The sequence below is a fragment of the Enhydra lutris genome, unplaced genomic scaffold (assembly GCF_002288905.1).
Source record: "Enhydra lutris kenyoni isolate GAN:26980312 unplaced genomic scaffold, ASM228890v2 scaffoldscaffold60, whole genome shotgun sequence".
NCBI lineage: Eukaryota > Metazoa > Chordata > Mammalia > Carnivora > Mustelidae > Enhydra > Enhydra lutris.
The window spans coordinates 7,081,609-7,108,778 of NW_019154144.1; the positions used below are offsets into that span (position 1 = coordinate 7,081,609).

Below are 27,170 nucleotides of genomic sequence, written 5' to 3' on the forward strand. Positions count from 1 at the left end.
ATAGTAAATATCTTGGGTTTTGGGAGCTGTACAGCCTCTGAAGCAACTGTTTAACTCTGCCATGTAGTGTGAAAATAGCCATAGGCAGTATGTAGAAAACTGAGTATGGCTGTGTTCTCATTAAACTTTACTTACTGAACAGGTAAAAAGCACATCTGGTTCATGGGTCATAGTTTGTTAGCCCCCACTTCAGGACTTGATTTCCTCTTCTGTAAAGTAAAGGGGGTTTGGTTTCAAGATAATCTTCAAAGGAAGATCCCTCTCAACCTAAAATCCTATTCTCATTTAAATATATGTCAGTATAATGTGTACCTATAAGGAAAGATTTTGAACTTTATTATTTTCAATTTTATTTTTAAGTTTTTAAAAACTTACTTATTTGAGAGTGAGCGAGAGAGAGAAAGAGTGAGAGTGAGGGCACAAGCATGAACAGGGGTAGGGGCAGAGGAGAGGGGAAAGCAGACTCACTGCTGAGCAGGGAGCCTGCGTAGGGGCTAGATCTCTTGACTCCAGGATCATGTCCTGAGGCTGGAGGCAGACTGAGCTGCCCAGGCGCCCCTATTGTTTTCAATTTTAGAAGAGCTTTTTTATTTCTGTTAAAACTTACATATTACAATATATTGGCACCTTTTATCATTACATTAACAAATTTTAAAGTAGTATTTTATAAGAAAAAACATTGCATTTTTGTGAAAAAATATATATCATAATTATTTTTAAACAAGTCTATGTAAAGTAACCAATTAAAGTAGCTTATATAAAGATAAAATTGTGATGTTTTAACAGTTTAAAATGTATATATTTATAGATATGTGATTTTTAAAAAGTCTTAAATGTTTTAAGACTATGTTGGAAATAGACACACATGTGAGTAATAGATGCTGAAAATTGATATAGCAATAGTACTTTGGATATTATATATTATTAGCTGATTTTCTGTTTTAGCTGAACTCAAATATGTAAGAGTTCAACTGACATATTAGGTTAGAGTAACATTGGTTAGGGTAACATTGACATAATCTAGAAGAAAAGATTGCTGTACTTAAAATTTTAATTTTGCTAGTTTACAGGTCATATAATAAGTCATATCTATTTTTGATGATTATTTCCAATTACTTAATAGAACTTATCTTAAAATTAATATGTACTACATTTTGAAATCTTAAAATTTTGATACTTTTTCTATTATCATAACTTTATTTCTATTTTTTTTTCTTCTCGGTATGTATATAAAATGCCTTAATTTTTTCACTTATTCCTAAGGTCACTTATGAAGCACATAAGGAATACCTAGCCAAAATGTATGAAGAATATCAGAGACAAGAGGAGGAAAACATTAAAAAGGGAAAAAAAGGGAATGTGAGCACCATCTCTGGTCTTTCATCACAGACTACAGGAGCAAAAGGTGGAATGGAAATTCGAGAGATAGAAGATCTTTCACAAAGCCAGAGTCCAGAAAGTGAGACAGATTACCCTGTCAGCACAGATACTAGAGACTTGCTCATGTCAACAAAAGTGCCAGATGATATTCTTGGAAATTCAGATAGACCGGGAAGTGGTGTACACGTGGAAGTGCATGATCTTTTAGTTGATATAAAAGCAGAGAAAGTAGAAGCAACAGAAGTAAAGCTCGATGATATGGATTTATCACCGGAGACTTTAGTCGGTGGAGAAAATGGTGCCCTTGTGGAGGTTGAATCGTTGCTGGATAATGTGTATAGTGCTGCTGTTGAAAAACTCCAGAACAATGTACATGGAAGTGTTGGTATCATTAAAAAAAATGAAGAAAAGGATAATGGTCCATTGATAACATTAGCAGATGAGAAAGATGAACTTCCTAATAGTAGTACGTCATTTCTCTTTGATAAAATACCCAAACAGGAGGAGAAACTTCTTCCTGAACTTTCTAGCAATCACATTATTCCAAATATCCAGGATACACAAGTACATCTGGGTGTTAGTGATGATCTTGGATTGCTTGCTCACATGACTGGTAGTGTAGATTTAAGTTGTACATCAAGTATAATAGAAGAAAAAGAGTTCAAAATCCATACAACTTCAGATGGAATGAGCAGTATTTCTGAAAGAGACTTAGCGTCTTCCTCTAAAGGGTTAGAGTATGCTGAAATGACTGCTACAACTCTGGAAACTGAGTCATCTGGTAGCAAAATTGTACCAAATATTGATGCTGGAAGTATAATTTCAGACACTGAGAGATCTGACGATGGCAAGGAATCAGGAAAGGAAATCCGAAAAATCCAGACCACTGCTACAACGCAAGTGAGTTATCCTATATGAGTTCTAAAAATGCATTGAACAGGTAGCAAGTTGTTAACACTACAGCTGTAAGAGTCATTTCTTACCAGTTACACCATGTTTATACTTAATTATAGTATTGTAGTAATATATGGAGTCAAATAGTGTGGTAGAGACATTTAAGATACCTGAATTGTATTTCGAGCTCTGCCATGTTTTGTCTGTGTAACTTGGCTGAAACTCTCTGGGCCTGCATTTCCTTATACAGTACAAGAGGTTCTACTCTATTAAAATATGACCTTTTAGGGCTTTACCTATTCTGATATCTTACGACTCTGTGACTAAATTTACACGTTTTGTACTCAAGATCTTCATTCTGAATACTTGATTAATTTTAACCTTTTAAGCTTCAGACCCAACCTTGTTCTGAAAAGAGGACTTGGAGCCCAGATTGAACTGATAAATGAAGGGGAAGGGAAAAGGGAACTGTTATTTAGCAAGTGCCTACTATGTTCCAGGCACTGTGCTTGCTGTATGTTTTCAGATTTAATCCTCACAACCACCCTGTGAGGTAGGTAATTGGCTAAGAAATTTTGCGTTATTAGCAGTGAGAATTTTCTTTACAACGACATGGCTAGGAATCTGTTATGAGAAAACTAAAGACTCTTAGGTCTGGCAGTGAGGAAATGTTAGTGCTGCAGTTCTGGCCTCACCAGCATAAATCTAAAAATAGATGATGTTTTCTGATATGAATTTTAATTGTGGAGCTTTGAGTTTTAAGACTACTTCCTTATTTTCTAGACTAAATTGCTTACGGTTAAGAGTTGAAAAATACTTTAACCCTTAATGATTTGTTTTTTGGTGGTTTTCCAGGTTTTCCACTCACCTTTAATGTCCTCAAAGACAAAATTAACATGTTTCCATTAGAATTATAAAGAGTAAACCATACCTTTCTTTGTACTCTAATGATAGTATTATATTCTGTGTTTGGAAAATAAAAACAGAAACAAACAAAAAATATCTTCTGTGTATGGGAAGGCTATTTTAATTTTTTTTTTTGTTGAATGCTATTTTCCATTTTTTGTGGCAGTTGTACCACAGTGATAACTGGAAGGGAGTGAAAACACTGCATTAGGAGACTTAAAAGAAAGGAAAGCGTGGTGCATTGTTTTTCAACATGATCATCACTGGGCTTGCCTGGTTTTCATGTAGAGTTTGTAGCCATTTTCTGGTTTTCTAACTTATCAAATAGATGTACTGTTTTTCTAAATTGAAGTATTGTGAATGAAATAGACTTTTGAATTAACTTGAATCAGTTCAAGTAATATTTTTTTTAATCTTGTGTTTCCAGTTATAGTTAGTTGATGACATATATCCAGTATATTTCAATTTGAGTTATATGCTTTCTTTCCTAAGGAAGAAATGTGGTCTAATATGTAGACTCCATAAATAGGAGTAAAGAGGACTTGGTTTTCAATGTGAACCTTGGTGTTGGAACTGAGGTCTTTGAATGCCTTGCCTAATTTTTGAAACAGCAAAATAAAAGTAATCAAAGTGGCCTCTTCGGCTTAAAAAGGTTTCTGTCCAGGGAATCACCAGATGACTAATATATATAAAATATATTAACTTACAAAAGTAATATGCAAATCTTTACTCACTCACTCACTTGACTATACTTGCTGTTTTCTTTTTGAGACGAGACAGTTCTTTCACAGTCTACAAAAGTTCACCTTGTCTTTCTCTAGGCTGTTCAGGGCCGGTCTATTACACAGCAGGACAGAGATCTCCGCGTCGATTTAGGATTTCGAGGAATGCCTATGACTGAGGAACAGCGGCGCCAGTTCAGCCCAGGCCCACGCACTACAATGTTCCGTATTCCTGAGTTTAAATGGTCTCCAATGCACCAGCGACTTCTCACCGACTTACTGTTTGCATTAGAAACAGATGTACATGTTTGGAGGAGGTAGAAATATTTCTTTTCTTAAATAAGGCAGCTTTCACTTAAGAAAATGAATATTTTAAATTAGTGACATCAGTTGATCCATAAGGGAATTATATCACTGAATAATCTCAAAAATTGAACTTATTAAAAATCCAACATTGAAATTTTATATAGAAACATGAATATTTTCACAAAGGTTATAAGGCCTTGGACTCATATCAAAGGTATCCAAGAATTTAGGCTTTAGACAATTAAAAAGCAAAATTTTGAAATCTGGTATTGCCTATTCTCTATATAAAAGAGATTTAACAATATCAATAGAAAGGTTCAGTTTTTGTTCAAAGCTGTTTCCACATTTTTATTCTTTTTCTGTTAAAATTAATACCATATACTAAATATATTCTTGGCAATAAGATTATAGCATATAGTGTTAAAATAAAATCTAGATCACCTTATGGCATCTATTTTTAGAGCCTTTACTCCTAAAGTAGTTAGTATCACTTCATATATAATCACTTAAAGAAACAGTCTACATAAATTAAATCATCACTTAAGGAAAACAAAGTCTGCATAAGTTAAATCATTACCTTGCCTCACTTTCTGTTAATTTTCTAATAGCAAATATGCAACAAATTAAGCAGTTATGAGAGTATATCATTTGTATGTGCATGCACATAAATTAGGAATTTGACAGCTGTAGCAATACCCCACTGTCCTTGATTTAAACAGTCAGTAGCATGGTCTTCTCTGGACTGAAGGAGGCTTCTCTCCTTCTCTTAATTTTCCTTCTGAGATTCAAGGTGGCTAATTCACCTTCCAGCACCAGTTCAACATAGGAAACTTGCCCGAACTAGAAGGCAGGGGCTCTTCTTCTTCCTCCTTCATCCCTTTCTTCATTTCTCCTCTTCCTTTTTTCCCTCTCCGTCCTCCACCTCTGTCTCCTCTTTTTTCTTCTCCCCACTTTCTTTTCCTTCTTCTCTGTTCTTTCCTCCTCTATTTTTCCTCTACTTTTTCCCTTTCCCACTCCTTACTCCCCCTCTTCTTCTTTTCTAAAAGAAGCTCCTCAAGAAATCTCCCCCTTACCTCTCATGTGCCAGCAGTCAATCACCAGCAAAGGGGAAATGGGGTAATAATGACTGGCTTATATAGAGCAATACTGGTTAGTAACCTACTAACTAGAGAAAGAACAACCTTTCCTATACCTGATTAGCTCAAAAATAGAACAAAATCTGGATTGTGTTGGCAGGGAAGAAGGAATAACTATTATCGAAAAACAATCAGTGTCTGCCATAGAATGTTTTTACTTCTAAATTTTATTAGTTTGTCCTTAGTCTACTTATGTGATAGAAACAATGGTCTTTCCATTGCTAGTGCTGTTATATGCTAAATTACCTATGGATACTAAATAAGGAAACTAGAATACAATGAAATACATTACTATTAATATGACTATCAGTGGAGATGTATACTGTAACTTACTAATTACAATATTAGTAGTCCCCAAATGAGAGCTAGTCCACTTTCCTTCCTTTAACATAGGATGGAAACATAACATGCACACAGATACCATGTGTCTCTGTTCTCTTTCATGAGCTCTCGTAAAATTCCCTGAACAGAATTTTACTTAATTTTTTAGATTTTATTTTTATTTATTTGAGAGAGAAAGAGAGCATGTGCACAATCGGGTACAGGGAGGGGCAGAGGGGGAAGGAGAAAAGTGGACTCCCCACTGAGCGGGGAGCCTGATGCAGGGCTCCATCCCAGGACCCTGAGATCATAACCTGAGCTGAAGGCAAATGCTTAGCCAACTGAACCACCAGGTGCCCCTAATTAATTTTTTTTTTAAAGATAGCACTTATTTTTAGGATTGGGTAAACATCTTGACATCTAAGATGTTATAGATGATAGTTTACAATTGGAAGGAGTGAGAATCAATTGACTTAATTGATCATGCTGAAGATTGAGTATCAGCTACACTAAAGATTAACTGATATCTGGCATTCCATTCAGTTGCTGATGCTTTGTCTTCAGAGAATTTATCCTTAACCAAATCCAAACCAAGCATCCTTAGACAAGCATGTTCTCTCCTCTTGCCACCGTCATGTATATGAAAAGAAGAATGACTGATTATTTTTGCTGTCAGTAAGATGCATCATGAGCAATGGAAGGTCTTTTCCTTATTGCAGATACCGTGAACATTACTTAACTTCACACACAAGGAGAAGAAAGTGGCCACACACCTCCTAGTGAACTAATGCTGAGTCCTTGGAGTGAATGAGGCCTCAGTTGGTTTCACTATCTTCTTGACTGGATCTGTCACAGTGTTTAAGTCCTATAGCACTTTGCCCTGTTTCCAAATTGGAGTAGCCACTGCATACCAGATACCACTGATTTCCTATAAAAATAGGGTGATGAGCTTTCTTTTCAGTCTTTCCTAAAACTGAATCTTTTGGTTGACGGAACTGGCTGTTGGCATCAGTACGGAAACCAACTGGCAGCTTTCCTTGACGGACCCTTTGACACATGGACACCATTTCACGTCTACAGCTGTTTGTGGGATGTTGGGGAAAAAGTGAAACTTCAAAATTGGAAAATAGACCAAATTTGAGAAAATTGAACAAAAAAGAACAATTGATCATGGAGTAATCGCTTTTTTTCCATTAGAAAATAGTTTATATTCTTGACAGACATCAAACTAAAGCAGTGTATTTTTCTGGGTATCTAAGTTGCATGTTTTTTATGGAAAAGCTGCACTGCTGACCTTTAAGATCTTTTTCATTTTTTTATTCAGTAAGTCCTTGAATTTTTACTGATTTATTTATATTTCCCTAACATGTCACTTCTGTGACTAGCAGTACACATTTTTAGTATGGCTGGTCACAGGTGGGGCTGCAATCTGGTGATAAACAGAAACTCCCTGAAAGGTAAACTTGGAGTTAATTATCCAGTTGTTCTAGATTACCTGAGGATGGTAAATAAGGAAAACTGATTTCAACATAAAATAACCAGCTTTTGTGAAAATAAACTTCAGCTAATTTAAATCAATTGACCTAAATCTGGTCAACACACTTATTTTTAAAGCAGAAACCCCCATTAATGAGTTAATACATTTGGACACAAACTCTGCAAGGATGCAGTCAAATGCTCTACCACTGAGCTATACCCCCAACTCTGCAAGGATGAATGTTAAGTTTTGGGTAATATGCTATCTCAGTTTTAAATTATTTTCTTTTCTAATAGTTCCATTTTAAATTTGCCTAGCTCTTCAACATTTTTCACTTTTATAAATGTTATAGTTAACTTCTTAAGCTAAGAAAATGTTCATTTATGTCTTGTTTTTCTGCTCTTTTAGCCATTCCACAAAGTCTGTAATGGATTTTGTCAATAGCAATGAAAATATTATTTTTGTACATAACACAATTCACCTCATTTCCCAAATGGTAGACAACATCATTATTGCTTGTGGAGGAATTTTACCTTTGCTCTCTGCTGCTACATCCCCAACTGTAAGTACTTTGCTTCCATCTAGTGGTGTATTTTGTAATTACCTGACTAGAGCCTGTCAGTGTTTTCTGTTGTAAATGGATAGATTTTAAGGAGACATATTCACCTAAGGAAACTTCTCCCCGTTTCTTTTTGTCAGTGTTGGGTTTCAGCTATGTGTGTTTATGGAAACATTTCTCTGGTGATTTGATGAGTACTTTTGAAGAAGAGCCATAACTATAAGTGACTTACTTTATTTTCTATATATTGACTATTTCTTCAAATACGTATTACGGTGAATTTAAAATTTTTATTCTGTTACTCTTGAAATTCTAAATACAAGCACATGGTTATTGTGTAAGTAGAGTCATAAATCTAAATTTAGAAAAAAGTCATTAGATATGCAAAACCTCATGTGAATTGAAATATTATTTCTAAACTTAGTATTATTTTAAACTATATGTGGAACTTCTACATTCTTATTCTCTGAGATTTAATCTTGAAGCTAGCAAATTGCTTCTAAAAGGGAGCCTAATTTTAATGAATTCTTATTTAAAACTTAGGCATCTCAGAAAAAAAATGTAAATAACATGCCATTTTTATGCTATCTGAACAATTTCATAATCCTCAAAAAACTCAACTTTTTATAGACATATGGACTGTAATAACATTTGCATCTGACTTTATCTAGTTCAACGTTTATTTAAAAAGTATAGCTGTCTTTCTAGATAAAACATGGAAATCTATTAATAAGTTTGAAAGGCATTTAACATTACTTATATATGTTTAAAATATAGTAGGTCACTGTTAACTTTATATTTTAGTTGTAGTTCAAAAAAATCTCTGATTTATATATATATTAAAAAAAGACTCCATAGCTGCTTGCTCAGATAGGAAAGAATGTAGAACTCTGTTTAGCGTATTGATTGTGTTCCTGCCACTATACTGGAAACTAATCCATGAGCCCAGAAAGTACTCTCTCCAGAGAAACTGGCCCTTTTGTTAAGATATCTTTTACTTGGCGCAGCAGTGTTTCCAAATTAATCTCTAGCTTTATTACATTATTAACCAGCTTATCTTACGTGATTCCTTTTCTCTCTATAGTTTTTTCAATGCCATCATCCCCAAAGTATCACTGAAATTTAAAGATTGGCAACAAAAGATTGCATGCCCAACATCTTTCCCCCCTCACAGGCACATACACTTTCATTTCACCCATGAATTTATTCAAAAAGTTGACAAAATCTAGATCAAGAGGGAGAGCAGCAAATGGATCGTCATTATTAGGGCCTTAATGAAATTAGCAGCTAAGCAAGGAAATGGAGCCTGGAAGAAAAATAGTTGATGGTATGTGAAGAATGTAGATATCCTGTGAGATTAATATACCTACCATGCCTTCTCTTCAGTCTCTGATTTCTCTTGGTGATTTATCCCAAATTCAGGTAAATCGAGAGTTGTTGTCAAAATGCATTCTAATATTAAAACAGGGAGGGTCTTTTTCCCTTCTACACATTAAAAACTGAAAAATACCATTATTTTCTCCTGACATTTTTCTTCATCATATAAAAATTTTTAATATTTTCTAAATAATCATTTGTTATCAAGAAATTTTAAAAGGTTGAATTGAAATTCATTTTATAATATTGTTTTAAAATTTAGTGCAGAACTGAAAATGACTCCTATATAAAATTAGTAGTACTAAAATTTGTATAGGCTTAGAATATTCGTATTACTAAATAATCTTCCAATTTTTTAAGCTAAAAGATCTTCATCAAGATAAAGATAATAGGAAATTACCAAAATAAATTGTCCATAAATGTTATGATTTACATACTGTTTCACCCCCCAAATTTACTTATTTTTTGTTTTATAATGAATATATAATAAAGATACTGACATTTTGAGGTTTGACTTCCAAAATTATTACCTTTACAGTTTAGACCACTGTATTTTACAGTTTGAAACTGCTTATTGTTTAGAATATTCCTTTTTTTAAAAGATTTTATTTATTTATTCAAGAGCAAGGGAGAGCATGAGGTGGGGGAGGAAGAGGGAGAAGCAGGCTCTCCACTGATCAGGGAGCCCTCCATGGGGCTCAATCCCAGGAACCTTGGGATCATGACCTGAGCTGATGGCAGACACTTAGCTGACTGAGCCACCTAGGTGCCCTTGCCTAGAATATTTTTAACAGATTTAGGAATTCAGGTGTAGAAAATCTTTTTCATTTCTATTTCTATTTCTATATTTCTATATTTCTATTTCTATTTCTATTTCTATTTCTATATTTCTGTCATTTTGGTTCATTAGCTGATTGTACCTATGCCTGGTTATACAACAGCTGGTTGTAAGTGGCTTCCTTAAAAGAAACACCCAGACGTTTTGTCCCACTTCATACTAGTGCTGATTGCTGAGCATTGTTTTTCTTTACTTAATTGTGTAATATTTGTGCTAAAAATTGTAATGTAGTAGAGGGAGAAAGTTGGGAAAGATGAGATCAAATAAAGAAGAAAATTAGAACTGAATATCTAAAGAGCTTTTTGGTGTAGATTTAACCTGTAAAAATCCAAAAGTGAAAAAGGAAGCATTGACAGTATACAGGTTAGCAAAAGGAAACACTGTAATGTAGATGCCATTATAATTTCAGTCCTAGAAACATTTGATACTGATGTTTGAGTGATCTCATGATTTTGTTTAGGTTTGTGTAGTTTTAAAAATACTTATACATTATGAATAATGCAGATGTGTATTTAATGAATAAATATGAATAATGATGGATGGCTGTGACTTGCAGACTTTTTCTGTATGTGTCAGATGATAACTATTTTCAGTTTTGTGGGCTATAATGGTATCTGTCTCAACTACTCAACTCTGCTTTTTTGCAAAAGCAACCATAGACAGTTACATAACAGAATGTGTGGATTTGTCTCAATAAAGCTTTATTTATAAAAACAGGCAGTGGGGCAGGGTGACTTCTGGGTCATAGTTTACTGACTTCTGACGTAGAGCATAATCCTCAGATAAATTACAAGTGTTGTAGTATAATGTTTTAGTGGGAAAGCTTTATTTACTGACCATTGAAAATTCAATAGTTAGGGCTTAAGATAAACTCATTATTTCCTACTAAACAAGAACTTGAATTTTTAGAATTTTAGAAATTTAGAAATTTTAGAAATTTAGAATTTTAATTTTTAAAACAATTTCATTGAACATTGTGGTCATTATGTTCTATTAGAAGATATGTAACTTTTCACATTCAGCCATGCTAATTTTTTGTAGCATTTGACATGTCTAGTGTTGAAATTGTATTAATTTTGAGAGGGTAAGTAGAATGCTAGGTAGTCGTCTTTCTCCATTTTACCAAGGTGAAAGGTGCACAACAACATTAGTTGTATTTATTTCTACTAGCAATAAACATGTGGACACAGGAATTTAAAATATGGTACCTTATGTAATCGCTCAATATGAAATATTTAGTTGTAAATATAACAATAAATATATGATATTTTTATTCCAAAAACTGCATGCAAGATGGGTAAAAGCAATCAAAAATGGTCTAAATAAATGGAGACTATACCATGTTTATGGGTTGGAGACTCAACATAATAAAGGTAACACTTGCCCCCAAATTGATACTTAGATGTATCACAGTTCCTCTCAAAATCCCACCAAAATTTTTTGTAGTTATAAAGACTATTTTTTAAAAAGTTCACAAGGGATAGTTAAAACACTTTTGAAAGAATCATTGTATATTAAACGCAGTAATCATGACTGTGTGGTATCTTAGAGAGGCTTAGTCGATGGAACAGAACAAAAACACAGAAATGGATCCCCCCCAAAATACACGATTTTTTTTCCACATACGTCATAAGCAGTTCACATAAACAGGGTAATGCTAGGTTTTCTTTATAGTTCTCTGTTGAAAAAAATTATGATACAAAGCTCAACCTAGGAATATGTCCTTCCCATTTCTCAGTATAAGTATGGATCACAGATAAGTATGGAAATTTCATTTTCATCAAAACAAACATGTTTCCCATCATCAGTCAGATTCAGACATAATCTTTTTGGAGTTAGGATTCAATATTAAAGTATATGGATTTTGGCACAAGATAAATCTGTATTTTAATCTGGGTTCTACCACTTACTAGATAGGACCTCACAATTTCTTCATTATGAAAAAGTGTTAATTATGCTTATTTAACAGGGAGTTTGTGAAAATTAGGATAAGTAATAAGTGTAAAGCTCATTAGATGGAGAAGAGGCTCTTGATGTTTCCTTCATTTAGTTCTTTTTGAAACTGTTTATTCAGAACTGTGTCATGATAGAGTAATTTTCCCATTTGTAAAATAATCTGCCATATTCAGAATTCTAAAATAGGATATTTGAGGCAAATTTATTTATAATGGGTGATTTATTTTGATGGCAAAGATTTACATGGTATAGTCTTTTTGTCTGCCGTCCCAGTGGGACTGGCATAGTGGTGGTCTGTTTTCTGCTCTGAGATCTCATATGAATATACTAATTCCCACTAGGGGTAACATTTGTGTATTGCTGTTGTAGTATTGTCATGCAATTAAAGTTTAGATTAGAAGACAACTATCATATGACCTCCCTAATATGAGGAAGTGGATATGCAACGCGGAGGGTTTGGGAGTAGGAAGAGAATAAATGAAACAAGGTGGGATCGGGAGGGAGACAAACCATAAGAGACTCTTAATCTCACAAAACAAACCTGAGGGTTGTTGGGGGGAGAGGGGGTCGGGGGAGGGTGGTGGGATTATGGACATTGGGGAGGGTATGTGCTATGGTGAGTGCTGTAAAGTGTGTAAACCTGGCGATTCACAGACCTGTAACCCTGGGGCTAATAATACATTATATGTTTATTAAAATATTTTTAAAATTATTTTAAAAATAAATAAATAAACTAAAAACAAAAAAAGAGAAAAGTTTAGATTAATGTAAGTAACATTTCAGTGGAAACTTTAAGGAAAAATGTATACACATGCAATATTAGTGAACACCTTGAACTTAATATTCATTGAAGAGGCAGGACTTTTTGGAATTTTAGCTTTGCCTGGACTATTTAAGTCTTATGTGGCATAGAAAATAAATTACAAAATAATTTCTATAAATTAGAACAATGGTTTTAACTTTAGTACCCAGGGAAAAAATTTAAACTTCTTAGTATTCAGTTTGATCAATCTTTGGTTTTGGAAAGAGGAATTATTTTTGTTGTTGTTGATTTTTTAGAGTTAGTGTTTCTATGACTAGTCAGTTGAACCCTTTCTTTTATTCTCTATACATTATACAAGTTGGTCATTAGTGAAAGCAAGGAGTTGTAGAAAAAAAAATGAAGAGAAGCAAAGAACATGGATCCAGCTACAAATTGCATAATCACTTTGTGATTTTAAGTTGATCATTTTGGTCAACCATCCAAACCACTGTTTGTTTAGAATTTAATTCAGGGTCAGGTATGGTTTCATTTTGTCTGTTAAGAAAAATAGTAGTGACTGATATTTCTGGCTTTCCTCATAGTTTCATAATCATGAAAGAAGAGCAATATTTTCTGTCCAAAAAATGATGATAAAGTTTTAATTTTAGTTTATATTTCCTTACCATTATCAGAATGTAGAGTTAATAGATGTGGAAAAATTAATTTTTCCTTTGTCTCATACTACTGAACATACTGTAGTATTCTGAGGAGGCTTTTATGCATTTTCCTATACAGTGTACCAAGAAAATGGTGTTTTGTTTTGTTTTGTTTTGTTTTTGAAATTTACGCTCACTTATATTTGTTGTCAAAAATCAGAGTAGGAAAATTGGTAACTTTTATTGTGAAATTTAATTCTAGCCAAACTTCTGAATATATTAAACATAATTCTTAGTTGAGACTCTGAAATTTAGTGTATTATCTATGTAATTAGCTTAGTTCACATGCAGGCCTGATTAGTGTATCAGTAGTTCTATTCTAGCAAAGAAAAATGTTTTTTAAGTTATAATCACTACAGTATTTTATTCTTTGACTCCAAATATTTTAGAAAACAAATTATAACATGATGCCTAAATGAAAATTCTGGAAGTTTGGTATAAATAGTTTATTTCCTTAAGTCATTTCTGCTGAAACCAGTACTGAGTTAGGGCTTTTACAGAAATCTTATCTGTTTTTTTATTAAAATGCTTCTTTAGGCATCTGCTAGGAATATATATTTATTTTATAAAATAGAATATGCATAATTTCTAGTGTATGAACTATATATATATATACTTATACATTAGGGTAATTATGCCCAAATTTTATATATATATACATAAAATTTGGGCATAATTACCCTAATGAAAAAAATAAACATTAGTCTAAATATTTGATATTTAATCTTAATCATATGTAATTTATAAAAGGAATATCTCTTCTAAGAACTTGGCTTCTAATAAAATAATTAAATAAAATTTTTAAATATATTATTTTGTGTTTCAATTTTACATTGTATTTTCATTTAATTTTAATAATTTCCTTTTCTTGTACTTTTTTGATCTGTTGTCTGTTTTGTCTAATGCATGTCCAGGGTTCTAAGGTTAGTATTATTACTTAAGTAATTTTCAGGTTTTCAGTTTTAAGTTTTATTTTTGCTTATTTATAAAATTTTTGACTTGGTTATATTTTGAGTTTCTATACCATCTTTAGGATTAGACATATCTTTGGTATATTTAAAATATTCATTAAAAAGATTTTTCTCTCAATGCATTGATGAATTATTATCTTATTCACAATAAACTTTAGACTAAACTATTTTAATATAATGAAAACAAATTTCAGTCATACATGCAGTCAGATGTTAATTGATTCCAATGAAAGGAAATTGGATGGGATGTATATTATTTTAAGATTTAATAATAATCATATGTGAGTAATCTTTATTGTTAAATATATGTTATAATGTTTATATAACACTTCATAAAAATATAAATTACTTTTATATGGAATTAATTAAGAACTCCCTTTTTGGTTTTTATGTTATTAAGAATGCTTTTTATTTTAAAATTTTATTTTGTTTAGTCAAAAATAACAGTTTGGCTAATTACATGGCTGATTAATAATTTTGTTAGTAATTTCTGATATAATTTAGTCATTTAAAAATGAAAGCATATTTTGAAGGTTAGACCTAGTAGACCACAAAAGACATGAAAATAAGTCTGTTAACTAATAAAGTGATAACTAATAAATAAATCTTATAATTTGAGTAATTCAAAATGATGAATTTCCTTGAGAATACATCTACAGATATTTTAGATTTCTAGTATTTTTGAAGATTTGTTGAGAATATTTGATACACCTAAGCAATGGCCAGATCTTCCAGTCCATTTTGAGACACTTTTATTAACTGAGACTTAAAAGAGTTCTTGGTTTTTTTGGGTTTTTTTTTGCTCTTTAATATAAACTATTGTGTTGTGATCACAGATTTTTAATTTGTGCTATGAAATAATGCTGTATATCAATGAGGTGCTAGGAAATAAGGAATCTGTAGTTAAGAAATCCAAGTAATGAGTTATTTCTTTAGACCATGGGTACTGAATCGGCATAATATAAATCAACAATTGAAAACAGATTTTTGTCTGTTTTCAAGCTCATTTTAGAGAGAATGGTTTTAACACTATTTTGCTGTTAAATGGAAGGAAGAAAGGTTGTTACATTTTATACTCCATTTAAAATTGAGTTTAGTTATATAGTGCTTGCAGTAGTCACCTATCATTTGTATTACCCATCTTATGCTCAAGAAATGTTTTAAGAGGTGTTTTGTTTTTTTTTTTTTTTTTTTCAATCAGTGTTTTTTGCTGACATTTCCATTTTAATGGGAGCCAGGAATATGTTTAGATAGAATGATGGGCATAAACAATATCAAAATGGAACATTAAATAGGAATAGATACCTATAATATATGCTTACCTTGTAGTTGAATTTATCATTGGGTGAAGAAATAAGATTAATCAATATGGCTAGTGTGCCCATTTTCAGAAAATTTAAGCAGTAGTATTTTTTATTTATAAAGAACTTCTTACTTTTCTCTGCCCCTTGTGGCATTGAGAAAATGAGGCCTAGTTATAATGAATCAAAATAATCAAAATGTTATATAATACAGAATGAAAATTAAAATAAGAAATGTTGCTGTTGCTTATAAAATACAAAGTTACACATCTCCCAAAATACTTTCTAACATTTCCTTTGAAAGCAAGAAATTATATTTTATCATGAACAAATACTTTAGTGAAAGTATAGTTGTACCTAACTAAATTGTTACTGATTCTTCTTGTTGCTAGTGTCTTAAAAGTCAAAAATTAATATCTTTAGAGGAATTAATGATCTTGGTTATTTTTACCCTAGTATTATTGTATGTATGAGATACCTAGTGGCTTAGTTTATTCTGAAATGGGTAAGAAATTATGTATTCTCATTTGACAGTCGTCTCATTTTGATGCTGATTGGAAGTGCCATATATCTTTACTATTACTCATCATGCATTTATACTAAAGAGAAATTAAAGCATGTCTTTTAATAAATGAGAGTGAAGATTTTAGCAAAGTATCAATTTTATCTCTTTATTAATAAAATAAGACAAAAGTAGTACAAATAAAGCTGTATAATTATTCCTAGATGTATTTGTGAAATGACCTTAAGTTTGGAATGTAGCTTTTACAAATGATAACATTTAAAATTAACCTTCATCTTAAAAATGGACTTTTCCTTTTTTCAAGGATAATTCATAGGTAAACTAGTTAAATTTGACAACCAGCTCTTTTGATATGTGGAATTAGCTTATAATTTATTTTGTTTAGAAAATATACTAGATATGCTGAACTACTATTTACCTATAGCATGTATGTGTATGTATTATATTTCCAAATTTTAAACAAGACTTAAATCTTCTACTTTTTTAAAGACGGAATTGGAAAATATTGAAGTGACACAAGGCATGTCAGCTGAGACAGCAGTAACTTTCCTCAGCCGATTGATGGCAATGGTTGATGTACTTGTATTTGCCAGCTCTCTAAATTTTAGTGAGATTGAAGCTGAAAAAAACATGTCTTCTGGAGGTTTAATGAGACAGTGCCTGAGGCTAGGTAAGTTTGTTAAGAATAATGGTGCATGTTAAATAATTACCTACAGATTAGTTTTTGATGTTCTTTGTTTTGTAAATTATTGATGAAACAAGTTAATGATTATGTTGTATAGAGATTACCTTGTAATTCTTGACAATTACTAACTTAAAAATATTGTGGCATCATCACATTGGAGATTTCATGAAATGGATCATCTTTAATGGATTATAATTTGAAATGAAGTCAAATATATTTTGAATTGTTTCAAAATCAAAAGGGCTATAACATTTTTTCATTGACATGATTTTAATGTAAATCCACTTAGGACTCCTGTTTTGGTACACTAATGTAGTGTACCATAGTTGATAGTTGTCCTGACCCACAATTATGTCAGAAGACCAGTGACATAGTTTTTATACACAGCATGCCAAAGGATAAAACTGACTATGCCAGTGTCACTGTTTCTCAGAGTAAGCTGTTAACACTAACAAACATTACTATACCTATACTGTTCATTTACAATCCTGTGTCACAAAGAAAAGTTAGCACTGAAAACTCTTAGTAAATTTAATCCATCTCTTTACATCCATTCTTCTATAGCCTACCTTTCTTTAAAGGGGAAATTTTTGTGTACTACTTAGACTTTACAAGGGACCAGAAAGCAATTGTTTTTATACTTGCCTTAGAGCATGAGTAGGACACAAGAAATAAGGCATTAAATAGGAAGGAAATTTCTGATGTGTACTCTTTTTAAACATAACTTTTAAAATTATATACAAATCTATACATGTATAGTTTCAGATAAATTGTTCTGATCCAAGGTAGGAATAATAACTTGCTTAAGAATGGTGGAATGAAACCTACTTGTTTTCTTTTGCATTTTTTAAAGATGGGCAGGTTAAGTGGAATCATTTCATACTCACTATAATGGAGAGACTGATCACATTGAGATCTCTCTGACAACCAGTAGGTGTGGGGTAATTTACTGTGGCCAGTATGGACATATCCTTTGATAATTAACAATAGCTGACAGTGAACTCTGAAACAGAGAAATGTTTAAAATATCTCAGTGTCTTAAAACTAGCATTTATTTGGTTATTCTGAGCTTTTATTTCTGAATATATTTCAAAGCTGTACTGGTAATTTCATTTTTATCCCAATATTTCCTAGCCGATTTGCTTTTTTGTCATCTACAGGAAAGTTTTATAAGTGATAATAATGAAGCAATAATGTATCAATATGTGCTGTCTACTGTTCTAAGCACTTTATAAAAATATCAATTCCATAAATCCTCACAGCAATCCTGTAAGGAGGTTACTATGTTTATATTCATTTTACTTATGAGGAAACTGAGGCACACATAGCTTAAGCTGCTGGCCCAAGATCACACAGCTCTCATAAGGGGCAGAGCCAGAAGTAAAATTCAGGTAGTCAGATTCCAGAACTTGTAATGTGTATTACTATATGAATAGGACTTCTTAAAATAAGTAAATAAGTGAAAAGCTTATATGTATGGAATGCTTATTGACAAGGCTGTAGACTTTCCCATCATGCAGAAAGGTGGGTTGGGACTTGTGAGATGGACTGCATTGTGGTGTTCTGTCACTTCCTGAAATAGGGAGCTGTGCTCAGTATGGTCACCAAGTAGTCATGTTACTGAAGAAGTCTTATCAATCAAAACAGTTTATCAAATGTGAATATGAAGTTTCAAAAAATTTTTGTTAATCTGTGAAGTTCAGAATTTTAAATGATGGAGGGAGATAGAATAAGGAAGGGATATATTGGGAGCTTCAGTAATATTCTGTTCCTACAGCTGATTGGTAGTATATGGGTATGTTGTTTTTGTTTTTGTTTTTTAACTACACATGTTTTAAATATACTTTTCATTACTGTATTTCATAATTTAAAAAATATTTTATCTAGGAATAATGAATGGAGAAAATGGAAAGAAAGAAAAAAAGCTAGCAGCTCTTTCAACATGTCAGAGTCAAGCATTTATATTAATAATATGCTTTTGGTTTTTAAATAGTTTGTTGTGTTGCTGTGAGAAACTGTTTAGAATGTCGGCAGAGACAGAGAGACAGGGGGAGCAAATCTTCCCACGGCAGCAGTAAACCTCAGGAAGCTCCCCAAAGTGTGACCGCCACAGCAGCTTCTAAGGTAATTAAGCATTTTCTATGTTAAATATCATGTACTCTAAAATTTGTTTAAGTATGAGAAAAAAGTAACATGGTATTGTGTAATGAAAGAACAAACATTTGGTAATTGGACAGCTGTAGGCTTCTTCGGTGCTGGCTTTTCTTCTTCATAATTATGTTACCAAGACTATTTAACCTCTCTGAGACTTGCATTTTTTGTTTATTAAATGAAGGTACTAATAATTTCTACTTCATAGGATTTTTTATAAGGATATCAGTATACATAGTTCTGAAAGTTCTTAGTTATTACTATTTTTCATAGTTAAATGTATTTTCACAGAGCTCAATATGTGGGTTATGCTTTTTAAGTGGATATGTTTTTGGTGATGGATACTCCCATAATATTAAACACATATATTGAATGCCCAGGAAATGAATGAATAGTGTATTTTGGAATATACCAGTAATTCTCACTTTAAATTAGCTCTTTATCACATGTTTAATTAACCCTTTGCATGACATCCAGAGTTTTATCAACATGACTTTTATGGTCCTCCGTGACTGACCCTGGCTTACTTCTCCAACTGCAACTTGTATTCCCTTTCCCATTGTTTTTGCCATTTTAGTCACATGATAGACTTTATTTAGTTCATCAGAGGTTTTTTTTTTATTTTGTTTTTGTTTTTTTTTGCCTTCAGACTTTTTCATAGTTTCCCTTTACTGGAAGGGTCCATCCTTACTTTTCATCCAGTTAAATTTCATTCAGCTCTTGGCTTCAGCTTAAGTGCTACTTTTGGGAAAATGTTTTCAGATACCCTTACAGCCACCCCAATCTAAGGTTTCCTCTATTTGATATTTTCATAAAACTGTGTATGTATCATATCACACACTACACTTGTAATTTGATGTTTGATACTGAGAAACATTTTTTCTGCTCAGTAAGCGAAGACATGAAATACAAGTTTAATTCATTTAAATAGTTCTGTGGCTTCAAACTTCTTTAACTTTCAAACAGAACAACCACATATTTAATATATCTATAGTGTAGCCTCTTTTTCACGTCTATCAGAAAACATTTCTACAATAACCAGACCATATTTTATTGTTAACAAGTCTCCAAAGGTTTCTCCATTGCTTAGAAAATGAAATATGAACACATCAGCAAGAATGCCTCATGTTGTATGTGTAGGCGTAGTAGATTGTAAGTTACTTGAGGACATGTGCATATCTTACACATCTTTGGAATTCCAGAGCATGTATGTACAGCACTGGCAGTACTTTGTTAAAAGAGCACTAACTCTAGAATCAAACAAGTCTGAATTTTTATGCTGGCTCTACCCCATTACTAGTTCTGTGACCCAAAACAAATTCCTTAGTCTCCTATGCCTCAGTTTTCCAGTCTTTAAAATGGATGCAAATATTAATTTACAAGGTGTTTATATGAACTAAATGAAAAACAGTAATTAAAGTTCTTAGTTAATTCCTGACACACAGTGAACTTTCAATTAATACTAATTTTCCTCTATCGGGTCTATATACTCATGAAATGAATAAATAAATTAGTATTTTTGAGAACTTTGATCTTAAAGGAATCTGTAGCTAATTCACTAGATAATAGGGAGCTTTTCAACACTGTCAAACCAACTGTTATTCTGATTTCAGAACATGGAGAGAAAGTCCAACATGAAGGAATTTTGTGGTAATTTAGTTGAGCTAGTCACTATCTCTTTAGCAAGAGCCTTGGCAACAAGAAATGGTTAATAAGTGATAGATACAGAAATATTAGAGGAAAAGTGGACTTTGTAAGAAAACACATTTCACGAAAGGGAGTCAGTGACCTGGCAAATGAGGGTTTTCTTTTATCTCCCTGTGTTTATGCATTTTTATGCCACTTTAGTAAGTAAACCATGGATAATTTTGATGTAATACTAATCCATGTAGACTTGTATGAGTCATACATCTTCATTGGGCCCAACTTTCTATACTTCATAAAAAGGAGCAATAATACAAGCTTTACCTTAAAGAAGTCTTTATAAAGATCAAATTCAATTATGGTTGTAAAAACACTTTATAAATGTAAAATGATACATATAAGTTAAAGTATTCATATATTTCTTCATCTAAGCTGTAAAATGTGTTCTTTTCATCTCTGCTGTAAACAATGTGTTATTTTCTTTAATCATCCTGTGATAAATATTATTAACTTATCATTTAAATCATATAGCTGATGTCCAGAGAGGTTAATATCTCACCTAAGGTCATATGGCTGGTAAGTTGTGGAATTATAATGGAAACCAAATAACTAAGCCATGTTCTTTTCACTATCCTATGCTGCAGAGGAATCAAACGTCTTAATTTAAGAGTGAAATATCATAATTGAAGTGTGTAGAAGATTTAAAAGGAAGCTTATTTATTTTTATTAGGGTAACAAGTTACTCTCTTTGCAGGAATTGTATTTGGTACTCTATATAACCTAATTTAATCCAAACAATTTTTAAAATATTGTATAAGTAATGAAGTACTAGACTGAATTTCAGGGAGCCTGGCTCTTTGACCAGTTTGCTATGTGATACATTACTTAAAATTTGTCAATTTTTGTATCTTCAGCTTTAAAAAGGATTTTTGGTGGTTATGATCTTTTATGTTTTTCAGCTTTAATATTAAGGCTATGATTTTTGTTTGCCTTTTTTAGCTTTTCATAGATATAACATATTTATACATATAAAATCTCATGCAGTATAATATAGTAATCTCATATGTTGTAAACACATGATGGGTAAATGAATCCAATGACTCAAAGAAATCTATTAAGTAGATATTGGGAAAGTGAGGCTCAGAAAATTTTATTAACAAGTCCAAGGCTACACAGCAAAGTTTAAGCTCAAACTCTCAGAAGTCCAAGATCAGTCTCTTTTCCACCTCAGTCACTACTTTTCTGAGTCTGTTGTGGTAGCTGTGGTGTTGAAAAACAAGAACCCTATAAGTAAGTGAAACTGTGACAAGAGCAGAGAGGAGAACAGAAAAAGTGTCTTGTAATAGAATGCTATTGTCAATAAATGTTACTCAGTGATAGGGAGGTAAAGACCGTGGCTCATGAAATGCCTGAAGATACTAGAAATTACTCTCCTTTCTGCATTATGCTATTTTCTTTTTAACAATTCTCTTTCTTTTTTAAGACCCCATTAGAAAGTGTTCCAGGTAACCTTTCTCCTATTAAAGATCCTGATAGACTTCTTCAGGATGTTGATATTAATCGTCTTCGGGCCGTCGTCTTTCGGGATGTGGTAAGTTATACCTGCTTGATTTCCCAGGGAAAAAATCTTCCACTGTCATTTGTGTAAAATAATGTAAATTTTATAAGAAAGCTGAAATTACAGGGGCGCCTGGGTGGCTCAGTGGGTTAAAGCCTCTGCCTTCAGCTCAGGTCATGATCCCAGGGTCCTGAGATCGAGCCCCGCATCAGGCTCTCTGCTCAGCAGGGAGTCTGCTTCCTCCTCTCTCTCTGCCTGCCTCTCTGCCTACTTGTGATCTCTGTCTCTCAAATAAATAAATAAAATCTTAAAAAAAAAAAAAGAAAGCTGAAATTACAACTAAATGTCCTAATGTCAGGAATCATAGGTTTAGAACATACTTCTGGTTGCAGAATGATTGAGTCTTTGCTTTCTCTGAAAGCTCATTGATAGATCTCATTTTTTTTAGATGATGTGAAATTTTGATTTAGTTCTGTGTATACTAAGACTAGGGATAACCTTGAAAAATTATGATTCACTTTGTGTTGAATCACCTACATTTTTTCTTTTGTATTCCTTGCTCCATTTCTAGGTACTATTTTGTTATTATCAATGTTCCTTGTACTATGAATGAAAGGGAATAATTCACTAAGGTTTTACTGGCAATTACTTTTTTGAGTGGCAGCAATTACTTTTGAAAGAAAATCTACATTTTAAAAATAATAGGTATTTATGAGAATTTGAGTTACAAAAGTAGCTTTGTAAAGCTTAAGGAAAAGGTAGCTTATGGAAATGGTTTCTTGGAACACCCCAGCTATATGATCACTTATTCAAGTAAAGATAAGATTGGACTTTTCACAAATCATGTAGAGATGTAGATAGTATTTCGCAGAAGATTCAATATTGACATTACTCCTTAACATAGTTATTATTTTCCAGCTACTTTGCATTCTGTTTTTCTTATTTTAATTGATGATTTATGAAACAGAAGGAAGTTTATTTAATTAAGTATGTTCCATGCCCAATATGGGGCTTGAACTCATGACCCTGAGATCAAGAATAAGAAAGTCTGTATTTTAAATTTATATTTAACAATAAATTGGATGAGTACTTTGTACTTTAGAAAGTAGTTAAAGCATATATAAGTCACACAGCGTAATACTGCATAGTAGGTATATGCAACAGAAAAATTTTAACTCTCTTTAATATGTATCCATTCTTATAAATTACTAGAAAAATTATAAACATACCAACAGAAAATTAGATGGTGGGCATAAAATATAAAAGATAAGGTAACAAATATATGATGAAGTCAGGATTACCAATAGTCAAAGGAATGCAAATTAAAATAAGTGAGATATTTTTAGTATTAGATAAATAAAAAAATTTAAATAATAATACCCAGCATTGCAAGGGTGCATTGAAACATGCTCTGTTATATAGCACTAGTAGATGTTTAAATTGGATAAACTTTCTGAATAGTTAGTTTGCATTATGTGTTAAAACTCTTAAAAATATTGACACCCTGTGAGATGTCTTATGATCTTTTGGTTCTACCCAGAAGTAATTTGACTTCATGTGCTCATCAAAGATGCCTACAGGAAGGTTGGCAATGTTGCAAATACCTCACAGTAGAGTTTCAGCTTAATGGATCATAGTATATTCATTGTGTGGGACACTATGCAGCCATATAACAGTATTTGCGAGGGAAATTTTGTGGCATAGAAAAATGGTCATGATATATTTTAAGGGAAAGCATCAGTACACAAAAGTACTTATATTACACAAATACTACATTTTTATGTTGAGTGTATGTACATGTACATGTGTGCCTTTAAAAATAGAAGACTAGAGGGGCGCCTGAGTGGCTCAGTTGTTAAACTTCTGCCTTCAGCTCAGGTCATGATCCCAGCGTCCTGGGATTGAGTCCGTATCAGGCTCCCTGTTCTGCAGAGAGCCTGCTTCTCCCTCTCCAGCTCCTCTGTGCTTGTGTTCCCTCTCTCCCTCTTTCTCTGTCATGAATGAATGAAATCTTAAAAAAAAAAAAAGACTAGAAAAAATATACCAAGTGCTACTAATGATTATCTCCAGGTAAAAAATTTTTATTTTGTACCTTAGTCTTTTTACTTTTTTGTGTTTTCAAAAATTCTATTGTAAACCCATATTTCTTTTGTAATTAATAAATAATAAAGTAATTTTTTAAAAATGGGAATAAAATGCGTGACAGTATAAAAATCATGATGTGAGACTCTTACCACAATCTGGACTCTAATCCAGACTTGGAAAAAAAAAATCCCTAACAGGTCTATCATTTAGAAATTATAATTATTCATCCTGAAAAAATATGCTATGGAAAGAATGTTTTTCAAATGAAGAATGATTAAAACATGGAGCATATCCTCATCTCCAAGAGGCACACTCAGACCTAACATAGAAGGGGTTTATGTTAAGTGTAACATTATGTTTAAATTGTTAGTAAATTCTGCATTGGTTATTATGGTAGATTATGATAATTTTTTCTAAGACTTCTGGATGTTAAATATGTTGGATAACTCAGCAATGGTGCCTAGCTTTCTTCCCAAAGGATGGGAATTAAGTGTTCCCAGAGGTACCTTCCAAATACCATTAAGGTAATATAACTTGTGTTCCTTGAGTTTATAATGTGTTTTAGACAATTAACATGTATTATCATAAGCTTCCATTTAAGAGTTAAGAGGAATTTAAGACTCAGAAATGTTAAGATCACCCAGGTAATATGAGGTGGTGAGAACTTTAAGGTAGACCTTTCCAAAGTATTCTCTTTTTCATCACCATATTTCATAGATTCTAAAATACTTTTTCACTTTTATTTTTATTTATTGTTTATTTATTAAGTTTTTGTTTAGATTCTTAGTTTAATATTAGTTTCAGCTGTACAATATAGTGATTCAACACTTCTCTACAGCACCCAGTGCTCATAACAATGAGTGCACTCCTCCCATCACCTGTTGGTTTTTGACAGTTGATATATTTTAGAGTCAATTGTAGATATCATGCTAAGAATTCTACTTGACTTTTGAAAATTTTGTGAATCATCAGTCATTTTTAATTGCCTTGATTTTACAAACAAATGAGATCAAAACTTAGGTTTTTAAGGAAAAATAGGTGTACATTTTATATACATGCCTATAATATGTAATAAATGACTATATATCTTGCTCTTGTTTGTTTTCTGTTTTGAAGACATTTGCTGATTTAAGCCCACATGAACTGTTTAAATCTAGGCCAGAGCTTTACATGGCAAAATTTGCTATGCGTAAGAAATAAAATTAGACTTATCATCATTGTTAAATAAAATAAAATAAAAATTAACATTGTTTTCAGTGTTCCCCAGTAAACTAAAATTTGAAAGCAAATTCATCATTCTTCTATACTAGTGGTCCCTTAAATACAAAATTATATAAACTGAAATGATTTTAACCCTTAAAAATTGAAAAAAAAGTTTTTAACATCCTAGTTGGAGTTTAAAAAAAATTTTTTTAAAGATTTTATTTATTGGGGCGCCTGGGTGGCTCAGTGGGTTAAAGTCTCTGCCTTCGGCTCAGGTCATGATCCCAGGGTCCTGGAATCGAGCCCCGCATCAGGCTCTCTGCTCAGCGGGGAGCCTGCTTCTCCCTCTCTCTCTCTGCCTGCCTCTCTGCCTGCTTGTGATCTCTGTCTGTGAAATAAATAAATAAAATCTTTAAAAAAAAAGATTTTATTTATTTATTTGACAATAAAATCTTTAAAAAAGATTTTATTTATTTGACAAAATCTTTAAAAAAAAGATTTTATTTATTTATTTGACAATAAAATCTTTTAAAAAAAGATTTTATTTATTAATTGACAATAAAATCTTTTAAAAAAAGATTTTATTTATTTATTTGACAATAAAATCTTTTAAAAAAAGATTTTATTTATTTATTTGACAGACAGAGATCACAAGCAGGCAGAGAGGCAGGCAAAGAGAGAGGGAGAAGTAGGCTCCCCGCTGAGCAGAGAGCCCGGTGTGGGGCTCGATCCCAGGACCCTGGGATCATGACCTGAGCTGAAGGCAGAGGATTTAACCCACTGAGCCACCCAGGCGCCCGAAGCTTTAAAATTTTTAAAGGATTTAAGAGTTAATTATATTATTGATTCAAGATTGAATAGTGGAGGGACCCATTTCTTAAGCAGATGGGAGAAACATGAGTTTATGTCTTCATAATAATAAAATAAGTAGGCAAGACAATTAATTTGTATAAAAATTTAGTTGTTCTCCAGATGTTGTACTTCATTTTTAAAGAAAGAGCTGGGAATAAGCAACACAATTGGTTTGCAGATCTGGATTTGAAAATAAAAGGCAGCTGTTTTCATGTCATACATATGGGAGATTTTAGCTTGGCTAGGACACTTCACAATATCTGTTGTTTGCAACTTGGCAGCTTTGTAGTTAACATGCATTCATTCCACACATGCTTTTTAATTGCCGGGCATTGAGTTTCCAGTGGTAGAAATGTAAATGTTGTAGAATATCACGGTGTGTCACAGTTTGAGCTGTGTTTGAATTTATTCCTGGTCAGTATCTTTGTTGATATGATTGCACTTCATTTTCCTTTATGATAAATAATTTAAGTATTTGATTTTGTCCCTTCTCTGTATATTGATCCCATCAGCATTATAGTGAACAGAGTATGCATTTCAAACACTTTATAAGAAACTATACTCTAGGAAAACTGTCACCCTCAGAATATGAAATACTAAATTTATAATATTTTAGAACAAATTTAATCTGTTTTGGTATTTTTCTGTGTTATCTATACTAATACCATTTCACAGTATTAAATTATTACTAAATATTTCTTGTTTGCTTTCTTTTCTGACAAAAGGAAAGACAAAAGGCACATACATTCTGAATCTTGTTTGCATTTTACTTAAATGAAGTAAAAATATAAAGTGCCTTTAATGGAGTTGCTAGACTTTAATGCATATTCGCTTTCCTTATTCATATCATACTATTTTTTATCTGTT

At 32.3% G+C, this 27,170-nt stretch overlaps 1 protein-coding gene across 4 annotated transcripts in view; it reads left to right on the forward strand.

Annotated features, from left to right (window-relative positions):
• LOC111158523 (neurobeachin) overlaps positions 1-27,170 on the forward strand; it is a 672,328-nt gene that overhangs the window by 204,965 nt on the left and 440,193 nt on the right. For all 4 annotated transcript variants that reach the window (XM_022520602.1, XM_022520603.1, XM_022520605.1 and 1 more), the window contains exons 22-28: positions 1,264-2,280; positions 4,002-4,219; positions 7,551-7,704; positions 14,245-14,253; positions 16,615-16,795; positions 18,804-18,934; positions 22,089-22,196. In XM_022520602.1, the coding sequence (XP_022376310.1) occupies positions 1,264-2,280; positions 4,002-4,219; positions 7,551-7,704; positions 14,245-14,253; positions 16,615-16,795; positions 18,804-18,934; positions 22,089-22,196 (1,818 nt within the window). The remainder of the gene's footprint in view (positions 1-1,263; positions 2,281-4,001; positions 4,220-7,550; positions 7,705-14,244; positions 14,254-16,614; positions 16,796-18,803; positions 18,935-22,088; positions 22,197-27,170) is intronic.